Raw genomic sequence first — 16700 nt, 5'->3', positions numbered from 1 at the left:
GTACATCAAAACACATAAACTCATAATACGATCGTCACTGAACGTTAAGTGTGCGGACCCTACAGGTTCGAGAACTATGTAGACATGACCGAGACACGTCTCCGGTCAATAACCAATAGCGGAACCTGGATGCTCATATTGGTTCCTACATATTCTACGAAGATCTTTATCGGTCAAACCGCATAATGATATACGTTGTACCCTTTGTCATCAGTATGTTACTTGCCCGAGATTTGATCGTCAGTATCTCAATACCTAGTTCAATCTCGTTACCGACAAGTCTCTTTACTCGTTCTGTAAAGCTACATCCCGTAACTAACTCATTAGCTACATTGCTTGCAAGGCTTATAGTGATGTACATTACTGAGAGGGCCCAGAGATACCTCTCCGACAATCGGAGTGACAAATCCTAATCTCGATCTATGCCAACTCAACAAACACCATCGGAGACACCTATAGAGCACCTTTATAATCACCCAATTACGTTGTGTTGTTTGGTAGCACACAAAGTGTTCCTCCGGTATTCAGGAGTTGCATGATCTCATAGTCATAGGAACATGTATAAGTTATGGAGAAAGCAATAGCAACAAACTAAACGATCATCGTGCTAAGCTAACGGATGGGTCAAGTCAATCACATCATTCTCTAATGATGTGATCCCTTTAATCAAATGATAACTCATGTCTATTGTTAGGAAATATAACCATCATTGATTCAACGAGCTAGTCAAGTAGAGGCAAACTAGTGACACTCTGTTTGTCTATGTATTCACACATTTACTAAGTTTCCGGTTAATACAATTCTAGCATGAATAATAAACATTTATCATGATATAAGGAAATATAAATAACAACTTTATTATTGCCTCTAGGGCATATTTCCTTCAGTCTCCCACTTGCACTAGAGTCAATAATCTAGATTACATTGTAATGATTCTAACACCCATGGAGTCTTGGTGCTGATCATGTTTTGCTCGTGAGAGAGGCTTAATCAATGGGTCTGCAACATTCAGATCTGTATGTATCTTGAAAATCTCTATGTCTCCCTCCTTGACTTGATCGCGGATGGAATTGAAGCGTCTCTTGATGTGTTTGGTTCTCTTGTGAAATCTGGATTCCTTTGCCAAGGCAATTGCACCAGTATTGTCACAAAAGATTTTCATTGGACCCGATGCACTAGGTATGACACCTAGATCGGATATGAACTCCTTCATCCAGACTCCTTCATTTGCTGCTTCCGAAGCAGCTATGTATTCTGCTTCACACGTAGATCCCGCCACGACGCTCTTCTTGGAACTGCACCAACTGACAGCTCCACCATTTAATAAAAACATGTATCCGGTTTGTGACTTAGAGTCATCCGGATCAGTGTCAAATCTTGCATCGACGTAACCGTTTACGACGAGCTCTTTATCACCTCCATATACGAGAAACATATCCTTAGTCCTTTTCAGGTATTTTCAGGATATTCTTGACCGCTGTCCAGTGATCCACTCCTGGATTACTTTGGTACCTCCCTGCTAAACTGATAGCAAGGCACACATCAGGTCTGGTACACAGCATTGCATACATGATAGAGCCTATGGCTGAAGCAAAAGGAACATCTTCCATTTTCTCTCTATCTTCTGCAGTGGTCGGGCATTGAGTCTGAATCAACTTCACACCTTGTAATACATGCAAGAACCCTTTCTTTGCCTGATCCATCTTGAACTTCTTCAAAACTTTATCAAGGTATGTGCTTTGTGAAAGTCCAATTAAGCGTATTGATCTATCTCTATAGATCTTGATGCCCAATATATAAGCAGCTTCACCGAGGTCTTTCATTGAAAAATTCTTATTCAATTATCCTTTTATGCTATTCAGAAATTTTGTATCATTTCTGATCAACAATATGTTGTCTACATATAATATCAGAAATGCCATGGAGCTCCCACTCACTTTCTTGTAAATACAGGCTTCTCAAAAAGTCTGTATAAAACCATATGCTTTGATCACACTATCAAAGTGTATATTCCAACTTCGAGAGGCATGCACCAGTCCATAAATGCATTGCTAGAGCTTGCACACTTTGTTAGCACCTTTTGGATCGACAAAACCTTCTGGTTGCATCATATACAACTCTTCTTTAAGATATCCATTAAGGAATGCAGTTTTGACATCCATTTGTCAAATTTCATAATCATAAAATGCGGCAATTGCTAACATGATTCGGACGGACTTAAGCATCGCTACGGGTGACAAGGTCTCATCGTAGTCAACTCCTTGAACTCGTCGAAAACCTTTTGCAACAAGTCGAGCTTTGTAGACAGTAATATCACCGTCAGCGTCAGTCTTCTTCTTGAAGATCCATTTATTCTCTATGGACCGCCGATCATCGGGCAAGTCAACCAAAGTCCATACTTTATTCTCATACATGGATCCCATCTCAGATTTCATGGCCTCAAGCCATTTTGCGGAATCTGGGCTCATCATCGCTTCCTCATAGTTCGTATGTTCGTCATGGTCAAGTAACATGACTTCCAGAACAGGATTACCGTACCACTCTGGTGCGGATCTTACTCTGGTTGACCTATGAGGTTCGGCAGTAACTTGATCAGAAGTTTCATGATCATCATCATTAGCTTCCTCACTTACTGTGTAGGAATCACTGGAACTGATTTCAGTGATGAACTACTTTCTAATAAGGGAGAAGGTACAATTACCTCGTCAAGTTCTACTTTCCTCCTACTCACTTCTTTCGAGAGAAACTCCTTCTCTAGGAAGGATCCATTCTTAGCAACGAATATCTTGCCTTCGGATCTGTGATAGAAGGTGTACCCAACAGTCTCCTTTGGGTATCCTATGAAGACACATTTCTCCGATTTGGGTTCGAGCTTATCAGGTTGAAGCTTTTTCACATAAGCATCGCAGCCCCAAACTTTAAGAAACGACAACTTGGGTTTCTTGCCAAACCACAATTCATAAGGTCTCGTCTCAACGAAATTAGATGGTGCTCTATTTAATGTGAATGCAGCCATCTCTAAAGCATAACCCCAAAACGATAGCGGTAAATCAGTGAGAGACATCATAGATCGCACCATATCTAATAAAGTGCGGTTACGATGTTCGGACACACCATTACGTTGTGGTGTTCCAGGTGACGTGAGTTGCAAAACTATTCCGCATTGTTTCAAATGAAGTCCAAACTCATAAGTCAAATATTCACCTCGACGATCAGATCGTAGAAACTTGATTTTCTTGTTACGGTGATTTCCCACTTCACTCTAAAATTCTTTGAACTTTTCAAATGTTTCAGACTTATGTTTCATTAAGTAGATATACCCATATCTGCTCAAATCATCTGTGAAGGTGAGAAAATAACGATATTTGCCGCGAGCTTCAATGTTCATTGGACCACATACATCAGTATGTATGATTTCCAATAACTCTATTGCTCGCTCCATTGTTCCGGAGAATGGAGTTTTAGTCATCTTGCCCATGAGGCATGGTTCGCAAGTACCAAGTGATTCATAATCAAGTGATTCTAGAAGTCCATCAGAATGGAGTTTCTTCATGCGCTTTACACCAATATGACCTAAACGACAGTGCCACAAATAAGTTGCACTATCATTATCAACTCTGCATCTTTTGGCTTCAATACTATGAACATGTGTATCACTACTATCAAGATTTAGTAAAAATATACCACTCATCAAGGATGCATGACCATAAAATATATTACTCATATAAATAGAACAGCCATTATTCTCTGATTTAAATGAATAACCGTCTCGCATCAAACAAGATCCAGATATAATGTTCATGCTCAACGCTGGCACCAAATAACAAGTATTTAGGTCTAAAACTAATCCCGAAGGTAGATGTAGAGGTAGCGTGCTGGCGGCGATCACATCGACTTTGGAACCATTTCCCATGCACATCGTCACCTCGTCCTTAGCCAATCTTCGCTTAATCCGTAGCCCCTGTTTCGAGTTGCAAATGTTAGCAACTGAACCAGTATCAAATACCCAGGCACTACTGTGAGCATTAGTAAGGTACACATCAATAACATGTATATCAAATATACCTTTCACTTTGCCATCCTTCTTCTCCGTCAAATACTTGGGACAGTTCCGCTTCCAGTGACCAGTTCCTTTGCAGTAGAAGCACTCAGTCTCAGGCTTAGGTCCAGACTTGGGTTTCTTCACTTGAGAAACAACTGGCTTGCTGTTCTTCTTGAAGTTCCCCTTCTTCCCTTTACCCCTTTTCTTGAAACTGGTGGTCTTGTTGACCATCAACACTTGATGCTCCTTCTTGATTTCTACCTCCGCAGCCTTTAGCATTGCAAAGAGCTCAGGAATCGTCTTATCCATCCCTTGCATATTATAGTTCATCACAAAGCTCTTGTAGCTTGGTGCCAGTGATCGAAGAACTCTGTCAATGACACTATCATCAGGAAGATTAACTGTCAGTTGAGTCAAGTGGTTGTGGTACCCAGACATTCTGGGTATATGTTCACTGACAGAACTATTCTCCTCCATCTTGCAGCTGTAGAACTTATTGGAGACTTCATATCTCTCAATCCGGACATTTTCTTGAAATATCAACTTCAACTCCTAGAACATCTCAGATGCTCCATGATGTTCAAAACGTCGTTGAAGTCCCGGTTCTAAGCCATAAAGCATGGCACACTGAACTATCGAGTAGTCATCAGCTTTGCTCTGCCAGGTGTTCACAACATCTAGCGTTGCTCCTGCAGCAGGTTTGTCACCTAGCGGTGCTTCCAGGACATAATTCTTCTGTGCGGCAATGAGGATAATCCTCAAGTTACGGACCCAGTCCATGTAGTTGCTACCATCATCTTTCAACTTAGCTTTCTCTAGGAACGCATTAAAACTCAATAGAACAACATCACGGGCCATCTATCTATAACAACATAGACATGCAAAATACTATTAGGTACTAAGTTCATGATAAATTAAAGTTCAGTTAATCAAATTACTTAAGAACTCCCACTTAGATAGACATCTCTCTAATCATCTAAGTGATCACGTGATCCACATCAACTAAACCATGTCCGATCATCACGTGAGATGGAGTAGTTTTCAATGGTGAACATCACTATGTTGATCATATCTACTATATGATTCACGCTCGACCTTTCGGTCTCAGTGTTCCGAGGCCATATCTGCATATGCTAGGCTCGTCAAGTTTAACCCGAGTATTCTGCGTGTGCAAAACTGGCTTGCACCCGTTGTATATAATCGTAGAGCTTATCACACCCGATCATCACGTGGTGTCTCGGCACGACAAACTGTAGCAACGGTGCATACTCAGGGAGAACACTTATACCTTGAAATTTAGTGAGAGATCATCTTATAAGGCTATCGCCGAACTATGCAAAATAAGATGCATAAAGGATAAACATCACATGCAATCAATATAAGTGATATGATATTGCCATCATCATCTTGTGCCTTTGATCTCCATCTCCAAAGCACCGTCATGATCACCATCGTCACCGGCTTGACACCTTAATCTCCATCGAAGTATCGTTGTCGTCTCGCCAACTATTGCTTCTACGACTATCGCTACCACTTAGTGATAAAGTAAAGCAATTACATGGCGATTGCATTTTATACAATAAAGCGACAACCATATGGCTCTTGCTAGTTGCCGATAATTGTGTTACAAAACATGATCATCTCATACAATAAAATTTAGCATCATGTCTTGACCATATCACATCACAATATGCCCTGCAAAAACAAGTTAGACGTCCTCTACTTTGTTGTTGCAAGTTTTACGTGGCTGCTACGGGCTGAGCAAGAACCGTTCTTACCTACGCATCAAAAACCACAACACGGTATACTGATTGCTTTTTGATCTTCAGAAAGAACCCTGTTCGTTGAATCCGATTCAACTAAAGTTGGAGAAACTGACACCCACCAGCCACCTGTGTGCGAAGCACGTCGGTAGAACCAGTCTCACGTAAGCGTACGCGTAATGTCGGTCTGGGCCGCTTCATCCAAGAATACCGCCGAATCAAGAATCAACTAGTGACGACAAGCAATATGTATATACCCACGCCCACAACTCCTTTGTGTTCTACTCATGCATATAACATCTACGCATACACCTGACTCGGATGCCACCGTTGGGAAACGCAGTAATTTCAAAAAAGATCATACGCACACGCAAGATCATGGTGATGCATAGCAACGAGAGGGAAGAGTGTTGTCCACGTACCCTCATAGACCGTAAGCGAAAGCGGTATGACAACAATGACAACATGGTTGATGTAGTCGTACGTCTTCACGATCGACCGATCCTAGCACCGAAGGTACGACACCTCCGCGATCTGCACACATTCGGCTCGGTGACGTCCCACGAACTCACGATCCAGTAGAGTGTCGAGGGAGAGCTTCGTCAGCACGACGACGTGATGACGGTGATGATGATGCTACCGGAACAGGGCTTTGCCTAAGCACCGCTACGATATGACCGAGGTGGATTATGGTGGAGGGGGCACCGCACACGGCTAAGAGATCAATGATCAACTTGTGTGTCTATGGGGTGCCCCCCTCCCCTGTATATAAAGGAGTGGAGGAGGGGGAGGGAGCCGGCCTCCTAGGCGCGCCCCAAGGGGAGTCCTACTCCCACCGGGAGTAGGATTCCCCCCTCCCTAGTTGGATTAGGAGAGAAGGAAGGGGGAGGAAGGAAAGGGGGGCCCGGCTCCCCTCCCAATTCGGATTGGGCTTGGGGGCGCCCCCTCCTTTGCTCCCTTCTCCTCTCTCCCACTATGGCCCAATAAGGCCCATATACCTCTCGGTACATCGGTAAATGCCCGATCTCATCCGGAACCATTCCGATGTCGAAATATAGTCGTCCAGTATATTGATCTTTATGTCTCAACCATTTTGAGACTCCTTGTCATGTCCGTGATCATATCCGGGACTCCGAACTACCTTCGTACATCAAAGCACATAAACTCATAATACGATTGTCACCGAATGTTAAGCGGACCCTACGGGTTTGAGAACTATATAGACATGACCGAGACACATCTCCGGTCAATAACCAATAGCGGAACCTGGATGCTCATATTGGTTCCTACATATTCTACGAAGATCTTTATCGGTCAAACCGCATAACGGTATACGTTGTTCCCTTTGTCATCGGTATGTTACTTGCCCGAGATTTGATCGTCGGTATCTCAATACCTAGTTCAATCTCGTTACCGGCAAGTCTCTTTACTCGTTCTGCAATGCTACATCCCGTAACTAACTCATTAGCTACATTGCTTGCAAGGCTTATAGTGATGTACATTACCGAGAGGGCCCAGAGATACCTCTCCGACAATCGGAGTGATAAATCCTAATCTCGATCTATGCCAACTCAACAAACACCATCGGAGACACATGTAGAGCACCTTTATAATCACCCAGTTACGTTGTGACGTTTGGTAGCACACAAAGTGTTCCTTCGGTATTCGGGAGTTGCATGATCTCATAGTCATAGGAGCATGTATAAGTTATGGAGAAAGCAATAGCAACAAACTAAACGATCATCATGCTAAGCTAACGGATGGGTCAAGTGAATCACATCATTCTCTAATGATGTGACCCCGTTAATCAAATGACAACTCATGTCTATGGTTAGGAAACATAACCATCATTGATTCAACAAGCTAGTCAAGTAGAGGTAAACTAGTGACACTCTGTTTGTCTATGTATTCACACATGTACTAAGTTTCCGGTTAATACAATTCTAGCATGAATAATAAATATTTATCATGATATAAGGGAATATAAATAACAACTTTATTATTGCCTCTAGGGCATATTTTCTTCACATATGTCCAATAAATTTGTGACGCAATTTCCACATCATGAACTGGATTACTGATATTCTGATGTTGCCTAGCGTTAAAACTGGTGTCATGTTTTTTTGTTAAAAAATGCATATACAAAACATCTACAGTGTCTCCGAAAAATTGTTGTAACGTTTCCTTCCACACACAAATGGTACGGGTACAATGTAAAGTGGACACGGCAGGATCTAGCTATGTGAAATGAAGCAAAATAAGTATTCTGGTAGTAGCTCATGCCGGCCGTTAAAAAGAAGCAGTATACAGAAGAGGTGGGAGATGAATTTTGTCCAACTTTACTCATTTCTACAAAAATGAGGACCAGTATGAAAAATTGTCAAGTGCCTTTTGCAAATGTTCCATCGGCCCACGTTGAGGTTGAATCTTCCCCTCTTATTCTCCATCCAACGGCCCATGAGTAGCTGGTGCATCAGGTGCACCAGTCCCGTTAGTGCACTGGATACTTTCTCCATGTCACCTAGAGGTCACATATTTGTTGGATGATAACTGCTTACCTATGGAGGTTTTTGGATATTGTCTAGGCTTGTAAATTGGACAACAAGCATTACATACACCACAAATAATCAACTTGACAACCAATCATCAAAGTAATCTCACAAATACATAAAAAAAGATTAAGCACAAACGAGTCTTGCTAATCCCTAACATCTCTCACACAGAGAATTAATTGCCCATGAGAGAAGAGTAATAACTGAACACAGAGATCAAATGAAAGGGGCCATATCGATATTATCATAATTTGTCACAACAAGATAAATGATTAAACACATCACGATCTATTTATCAAAATACAAACGTAGTTTACAAACATGGCCTTACAAGTTGGACATTTCTCTAAAATGGTCGTGTTGCCGATGGAGACGTGATTCAGAGAGACCCAGAACGGATCCAAGTGAAGTAATTCTCCTCTGAATCTCTCTCCCTCTGCTATGGTCGATGGTTCTATCTACCCTGTTGATCTGAGACCTCTTGCTCGATTACGAAAGTTGTCTGTGTAGTTGAGAGGAAGGCTCCAACGGCTGGTACGAGCGGCCGCGCTTATATCGGGCGTCGTCTTCTCTTAATTTGTCACCAGATCCAATTATCTCGAAAGGGAAAGTTATCAATTTCTTTCTCAATCAAGCAAGATACAATGTTTCTTTATTTTCGATGTATCAGATAGTGAATGAACAAAACCGACACATAGTATGGTTAAACAAGCAAAGTACTCTCAAAAAAACCAATATAAAAGGGATCTATCACCCTCGTCCTAAGCTGCGCTGCCATATGTCCACATCCTCTCCCTATCGTATGTTGCCTCGACATCGACTCCTGCTCAATTCCCTCCAATGTCGCATGTTGTGTTGTGACGAGCTTGCAGTCTCGGTCGATCTTTGCTCTTCAATGATGCAAGATACCTTCCCACTTTTCAAACTGTTTTGATGTAGCTGTGTTGGAGCTCTCGGTTAAGGTTCATATCCGTCGACAACCTCACGACTACATTGCTCCAGCATCATGCCCCTTGTAGCAGATCTTGCGTCCATGCTTACGACACTCGTTGATTGTGTTTGCTCATGTATCACGTCAGTGGGATCCGGCGTGCACGTGGGTAATTTCGACGTCTCGTAAGGTCTTGGTATTTTCATACCTTCCACAGTACCCCAGTTAAATCACAGATACTCCCTCCGTTCCTAAATATTTGTCTTTCTAGATATTTCAACAAGTGACTACATACGGAGCAAAATAAGTGAATCTACACTCTAAAATATGTCTATATACATCCGTATGTGGTAACCATTTGAAATCTCTAAAAAGACAAATATTTAGGAACGGAGGGAGTATTAAGGAGGAAAAAACGATGCAAACTACCGAATACATATGCCGTGTTGCAAACCCACTGGCAAATAACTAGTTCCCCCCCAAAAAGGGAACTTCACCCTTCTCTTTCGGGCGTACCGCGCTGCGAGCAGCAATGGCGTTGGCCGCGGCCGCGCGCAGAAGCCTCGCATCCGGTGGCCTCTCCGGCCCCCTCGCCCGCCGCCTCCATCCGTCACTGGCCCAGCTGCTTCCATCCAACTCCTCCGGCGATCCTCTAAAGCCCTCGCCCCTTCCACCCCCACCCGCACCACGACCGTTTCACTTCGCGCTCGCCCCTCGCGGGACATCCCAAACCCTAAGCTTCCCCCCGTTCGGTCTTCACCTCTTCCCCGGGCCATCCCGCCGCAGCTTCTCCTCTTCCCGCGACACTGGCTTCACCGACACCCTCACCGATGCCGCCCATTCCGCAGCGTCCGCGGCGGTCCCAGCGAGCTTCCCCGGCGAGGTGGCATGGGCCGCGGAGGACTCATCAATGGCCGTCGCGGCGGTGCAGCATCTCATCGACGTGATCCATTCCTTCACCGGTCTGAACTGGTCAGGGTTTAGGGGTTTGAGGAATTTGTGCCCTTTACCTTGTCTTCAGAATTTCGTTTCCGGTGTGCATCATGTACCTTGTGTATTGTTTTCACTGCAGGTGGATTTCTATTGCTCTCTCCACAGTGCTGCTACGCTGTGGGATGTTCACAATTTCGACGCTTGTCAATAAACGACTATATGTAAGATCTTATGTATTTACCATTGTTCCTCCCTTTGGTTTTACTTTATTATGCATGTTAGAACACTTGCTTATACTGAGCGCTATAAGTAAGTAGGCTCGTATCTTGTGTAGCCAGAAGTTGCTTGTGCCCAATTAGTCACAGGTCAGATTTTATCCCATCTTTTGGTCATGAGAAGTAAACCAAATTTCTGCATGCAAAGTTAAGATTCTTTGCTCGGGGTTAATCCCACCACCAAGCAACAATTTTAATCAGCCATCTTTTTGTAGACCCAAAACTCACATGTGGGGAATATGTAGTAAATGTGTGCTATGAATGCAATACCCCTGAGTAAAATGTGTGTTAGGAAATGTGAGAACCTCTCCAGTATCCTGTAGGTTTCAATTGTTCCGTATGAAGTTCTTGCAGAATTCCCATGCATCGCAAAAGTGCCTAACTAACTACAGAGCCAACTGAAATAAAATTTTAATTGTCATATTTTACTTTGAAGAACTTTGTTTTGATCACAGGATTAACCCTACTTTCTTTAATGCTTCAAACTTATATAGGGTATGCGTCAGGACCTTGAACAATACATCAAGTGGGTAAAGAATGTATGTAAGATCCCTGCAATAAGGGAAGCGAAACACTATTATATTTTGTACTACTCCTATTGCACTGTACAAGCCACATATTTTATTGTCAAGAAATTTGACTATACACAATCATTTCCTGCAGACTAAGGGTGAGAAATCAATACAAGAACTTGCAGATGCAGCAGATCCTATGGTCAGAAAGTATGTAAAATGCTTTACTTGTGCTTGTATTGTGACATTATTGCGGGCGCTAATGTTTTCTTTCTGAGCAAATACCGTTAAATGTTACATAGTTCTTGCTGGATGAAAGAAGAGACGTGTGTGATGTTTAGTGTTAACATGAAAGAGAGAAAAGGAAGTTTTGTGCTTCCCCTATCTTCTTTCTTTCCAGTGTTCAATCATGACATATATCTGCCTAAAAGTTATTCAATAGGAAAAAGATGTTAGATTGTTTCATCCGAGACATGAAATGATTTTGGCCTAGCAGACAACCCAGTTTAAGAAAAATCTACTCCCTCTGATCCATATTAATTAATGCACACTTAGTACAACTTTAGTACAAAGTTATACTAGGTGTGCGTCAATTAATATGGATCTGAGGGAGTAGTAGAGCTTGTTTTTGATGGGGGCTGTGCACTGTGCAGCACAATATATTAAGAAAACCGCACTAATCCTGTCCAATTACTGTCGGCTCCCTGTAGATTGATATATATACATCCCCAGGAAGACATAAATGCATTTAACTGCAACAAAGTGTGGAGCCATGGCTCCATGGGACTGAAAAATCATTTCTAGTGTTGAAGTTGGATGTATGAACGTGGAAATTTAGTTAGGCCCTTTTTATTTGTGTTCTTGCATTTGCAATTTCAAACATAAAAAGAGTGTTGTTCCAGTCAAACACTTTGGAAGTTGTATAATGTCCATACCCATACCTCCTTCAGCCAATCGGGTCACTTTTGCTGGACAGTTTAACGATAATAATTTCCTTTAATATTTGCTTATTTACTGTGAAATTAGAGTGCATGTGCAAACTTCCTACTTTGCCTTCTTAATACTATGGTGCCGTGGTGTGAGTGCCTGGGTCTAGCCAATATAATAATAATTCATCTTGCTGTGTAGCTTATTTGGCCTTTCCCTTCCAAATTGTTGCTTCTGACTTCTGTGCTCCTTATTGCGTTGATCAAAATTCCTTTTGACTGACAAATTTAACCGTGTGCCATAAACAACATCCAACTTCTTTTGCTCCTACTTGTTGTTTTAGGGACCTTGCATGGATTTCTCTAAATTCTAAATACTCGCTCTTGTTCACACAGGCTTGGTTTTCTGCCAACTCTTCACATCATTGTGACACCATATACCTTTATAACTCTTTACAGTGCTGTAAGTTGATTTCACATGTAAACCATCTGTTTAGCCAATTTTTTATGCATCGCTTCTTACCACCACAACCACCTTCTTGTTTCCATTTTCACAGACTTCTTGTCATTTCAATTTTCTGTCATGCTTCTAGATATCAAACATGGTTGAGAAAGTTCCATCTTTAAAAGGGGGTGGAGCTTTATGGTTTCCTGATCTGACGACCCCTGATGCTCTTTGCATCTTTCCCATGATAACATCACTGTTCATCATGCTTCGCTTTGAGGTATGTGTACAGTTCTTCTTATCTAAATGTATGTTTGTTCTTGTGCTACAAAGTTCGAGATGCCATTTATCGCATCCTTCAACTAATTTTCCTTTAGATTTTGTTTAGTTTGTCTGTACTCCCACTGTACACTGTTTCCATGAGATTAATTTGTTTTCTTAAGTGTTACTCTCTATTGAGAAATGTAAGGTGGCAACTGGCCAGTGCTGGCCACGCTTTTCAGGATTCCGATATTTAGTTAAACAATGTGTACATTATTTGATACAAACTGATGTTGGATTTGTATTAAAATCCCACCTAGCAAACTCAATTTTTTATCACAGAAACCACATAAATTTCACTAATTGTTGGTCAAAGATAAGCACTGGGAAGCGTGGACACCTTACCTTTCCAAATGGATGGAGGGATGACTAATATGAGTTTTTGGCTTTTAGGTCAACTATGGTGTTGCAGCAAAACGTACAGAACGCTCTCGCAAGATGGAAGATAATGTAAGGCAGGTTGTGAGAGCAATGTCTCTTCTACCTATGCTGTGGACAGCTACCCTTCCTCAGGTAGAGTGGATTACTTGCTCATGCTTGGAGTTTTTTGTTATTGAATAATTTTACATGTCTTTATGTAAAATGCACTCATGATATTATTTTTTCCACCGTGTTTGGGCTTGCACGTATGATAACATATTCTAGTAATGTACTCCCTCCGTTCCAAATTACTCGTCGCAGAAATGGATGTATCTAGAACTAAAATACATCTAGATACATCCATACCTGCGACAAGTAATTCGGAACGGAGGGAGTAATATGTTTGGGAATTTTTTGAAGTGCACATGTGCACTGTGTTGATAATAGGTGCGTTTGATCCTAAGATTTATATCTCTTTTTCCCATATGTTTTGGTTGGCCCGTGCTTCTCATTCTGTGATGTAATAGGATCATATATCTGGGTTTTATGTTTTAACCAATTAAAAAGTAAAGAGTTAAAAAATGCTTCCCCATGTAGTATTTTTTTTCTTAATACCTTGACTTCAGTAACAGAAAACAGAATGAACGTATACTTGTTCTTCTGATTGTACTTTTGTATTGGATATATGTTCATAAACGATTGACATGTTAATAATATAAATACAGTATGCATCATTGAGCATATTAGCGTAAGGGGGGATCACTATGATTTACTGTTTCTGTGACCATACAACTATTTTATGGGGGCGGTAGCTTATAAAAAAACATTCAATTTTTCAAGCTCTCGGATGAATTGGCTGGTACATGTATGATGGAATTCATTAGCTCTGCAGTAAAATCTCCAATTCCATGTAGCTTCTAGGTTTATTACCATGTCAGCAGCTAGCCGGTGAGCTCTTTCTCCAATAAATAGTGCATTACAGAGCATCTACTACTATACTATTAATTGATATTCCAGACATTCTGAAGTAAAGCACGTAAACATTCTGGGGTTCCCCTTCTTTCTTATGTTAAAGCATCTCCAAATCTATGCCCTGTCCAGGCGATTTCTTGTTCCTTGGTCACCTGGAGTTCTCTAAGTCTTGCAGAAAGGATAGGTGAGCCTTGTATTTTGATTGGTCCTTTTTCTTTACAAAATAAATAAATAAATTTGTTTGGTCCTTTCTCCATTATACTTGACATATAGAAACACGCTTTGATTGCTTGCAGCTCTCGAACAGCCAGCTGTGCAGAAAGTACTATATGGCACCCCCTTGAAACAAAGAAAATGTTCTTGTGATGGACAGAAGGGCCCAACTGCTGAAGATGATGCCCCTTCTGTCAAAGAGCAGGAAGAGCCCGTTTCCCCAGAGACAAAGAAATCTTCTGATGGTAGCACTCACAGAGAAGAGTCCGATATGAAATCGACCAAAGACGGTTAAATGTAGACACTAATACTCGCCACTTTTTTTTCGAGATGAACTACACCACTTACCGGGTAGCAATCTCCTAGTCTTATGCTTTATCTGGTTCCAGGAGTAGAGTAGCTGGCTACTACTGGAGACGAATAGGTAGCATACTGACGTGTTCATCATGTGCTAGCTTAGGTATGGTGAGATCTCCTGGCCTTCATTGACACCATGTTTTGTAAGAAAGATTTCATCGACACTGATGACATTGTACGCCTTCTCAGTTTCATTGTGAAGGAATTGGGAGGGACAACAATAGATTTTTCAGAACAATGATGACTTGACTGTTTTTGCGAAGAAAATAACTGGATATCAAGCCTAGATCTGTCATTTTTACGAAGAAAACACTGATGACTCGTGTCATGACTTGAATTTTGAAGAGTGACGAATTATGTTTTTTGTGTGTGGAGGGAAACAGTGACGAATTATGTGTAATCTCCCTTTTAGGTTTTTTAGATCAATCTTATAACTGTTGATGGGCCAGGCCCGCACATCTGACCCACGACGTTGTACTGAAAAACCCTCAACAAGAAAAGCCCACAACGAACACCTGGAGGCGGGAAGCCCACTCTAGAGTCCTCGGTGGCTCAGACACCCCATTCCTCCCGCCGCCGTCTCGGCTCCGCCGCCCTCCTCTCCGAGCGTCGCCTTCCACCCCACCCCACCAAGCCGAGGGCCATGGCGTTCGCCGCGCGGAGGAGCCTCGCCTCCCGCTTCTCCCACCACCTCACCCGCCGCTTCCACCCATCCGTCCCGCATCTGCTCACCCGCTCCAACGACGACGACCCCCCGAGCCCCTCATCTCAGCCACAGCCACTCCCGTCATTCCGCTCCCCGCTCCCGCCCGCTTCCAGAGCAGCCCAAACCCTACACCACCTCCTCCCCTTCTCTCTCCACCACTCGGGGCTACCTCGCCGCGGCTTCTCCTCCTCCGCCCCCGCCCCCGCCCCGGACCCACCCGGAGAGGTTGATGCTGCCGCGAGCGTCCTTGTCGACGCCGCGGAGGCGGTGGCTTCGTCGGTGCCGGCGCCGTTCCCGGGGGAGGTGGCAGCCGCCGCCGCCGACTCCTTCTTCCCCGTCGCCGCGCTGCAGTACCTCATTGACTACGTACATACCTTCACCGGTCTCAACTGGTAAGCTTCGCGATCTGTTTCTTTGGGCCGTGTGCTCGGTTTGCTCATATACGCCTCTCATGTGGGATTTGGTCTGGTGCTCAGGTGGGCTTGTATCGTGTTAACGACGGTGCTGATCCGGACCGCTACGATACCAGTGCTGGTTAGCCAGCTGAAGTCCTCCCAGAAGCTAAATGTAAAGTGCCCTCGGTCTGATTCAGCGTGCATTTTCTAGCCCGTTTGTTTGCTTCATGTGCTAGTGTACGTGTGGGTCAAAACCTATGCAGATCTAAGTGTAAGGTTGCTTATAGTTGCTGCACTGTGCTTATTTTGTAATCTGCTGCGGGAAAATAGCGAACTAGAGATAAGTTGGTTAAACAAACACCAAAATGGACAAAAGCTGGTTGGATAAGCTGAATTATACCATAATCCACTGCGATGCCCTAACTAGTGTCATTGGGGGAACATGTAATCACTGTCTTCCCTACATGACCAGACTGCCAGATAAACACATGAGCAGTCGAGTTGTTGTGGCAGAGTGGTGAGGTGGTTAACTACCTCTTATGTAAATATTTGTGTTTCTCCTATTGTGTGAATTACTTCTTATTCATGTACATATAGTTCCCCTGTTCAGTTCCGAATCCTGCTTTACTATGTGATTTTTGGGTGTTACCAACTACATAATCATGGCACTCAGTCTTGAAACCTTATCTTTACCACATGAAATCATGTAGTGATGCAATGCTGGTCCCTCCTGTCCAAAACACATGCCCCTTGCACTGCGCTAATATGTCTTTTACTTTTTTTGTTTGTTTGTAATTTTGGCTCTTTGTAGTATTTAAAATAGGCGCATGCTAGGCACCGGTAGGCCGGATGAAATTTGGGCCGGTTGCCCGTGGCCGCTAGATGGAAACGCGTGCGCTGTCCGATTCTGCCATCCACCTCCATGCTTGCTGTAGACGCCAGACACTCCTTGCAGCACCGCCGGCAGCTTGTAGTAGCATGTCCCTGTATCGATGCC

At 42.9% G+C, this 16700-nt stretch overlaps 2 protein-coding genes across 2 annotated transcripts in view; both read left to right on the top strand.

Annotated features, from left to right (window-relative positions):
• Positions 1-9784: 9784 nt before the first annotated feature.
• Positions 9785-14843, top strand: LOC119272772 (mitochondrial inner membrane protein OXA1-like). Its single transcript, XM_037554172.1, has 9 exons — positions 9785-10260; positions 10361-10442; positions 10991-11035; positions 11160-11218; positions 12331-12397; positions 12528-12659; positions 13094-13213; positions 14162-14216; positions 14329-14843. The coding sequence occupies exons 1-9, from the start codon at positions 9821-9823 to the stop codon at positions 14538-14540; spliced, it is 1212 nt and encodes a 403-aa protein (XP_037410069.1). The 5' UTR covers positions 9785-9820; the 3' UTR covers positions 14541-14843.
• A 288-nt stretch (positions 14844-15131) lies between these two features.
• LOC119272761 (mitochondrial inner membrane protein OXA1-like) overlaps positions 15132-16700 on the top strand; it is a 6009-nt gene continuing 4440 nt past the window's right edge. Inside the window, exons 1-2 of the mRNA XM_037554166.1 lie at positions 15132-15700; positions 15785-15875. Of these exons, the coding sequence (XP_037410063.1) occupies positions 15246-15700; positions 15785-15875 (546 nt within the window). The 5' untranslated portion in view covers positions 15132-15245. The remainder of the gene's footprint in view (positions 15701-15784; positions 15876-16700) is intronic.

The sequence above is a fragment of the Triticum dicoccoides genome, chromosome 1A (assembly GCF_002162155.2).
Source record: "Triticum dicoccoides isolate Atlit2015 ecotype Zavitan chromosome 1A, WEW_v2.0, whole genome shotgun sequence".
Taxonomy (NCBI): domain Eukaryota; kingdom Viridiplantae; phylum Streptophyta; class Magnoliopsida; order Poales; family Poaceae; genus Triticum; species Triticum dicoccoides.
The sequence above is the reverse complement of the archived record's forward strand: the minus strand, read 5'-3'. Positions and strand labels throughout refer to the sequence as shown.

What these genes read in the sequence shown, in the direction of transcription:
- LOC119272772 (XM_037554172.1), top strand. Translation starts at nt 9,821, where the DNA reads ATGGCGTTGGCCGCGGCCGCGCGCAGAAGCCTCGCATCCGGTGGCCTC. An exon ending in ACATCAAGTGGGTAAAGAAT is followed by an intron (nt 11,036 to 11,159) that starts GTATGTAAGATC and finishes CATTTCCTGCAG; the next exon opens with ACTAAGGGTGAGAAATCAAT. An exon ending in GGACAGCTACCCTTCCTCAG is followed by an intron (nt 13,214 to 14,161) that starts GTAGAGTGGATT and finishes TGCCCTGTCCAG; the next exon opens with GCGATTTCTTGTTCCTTGGT.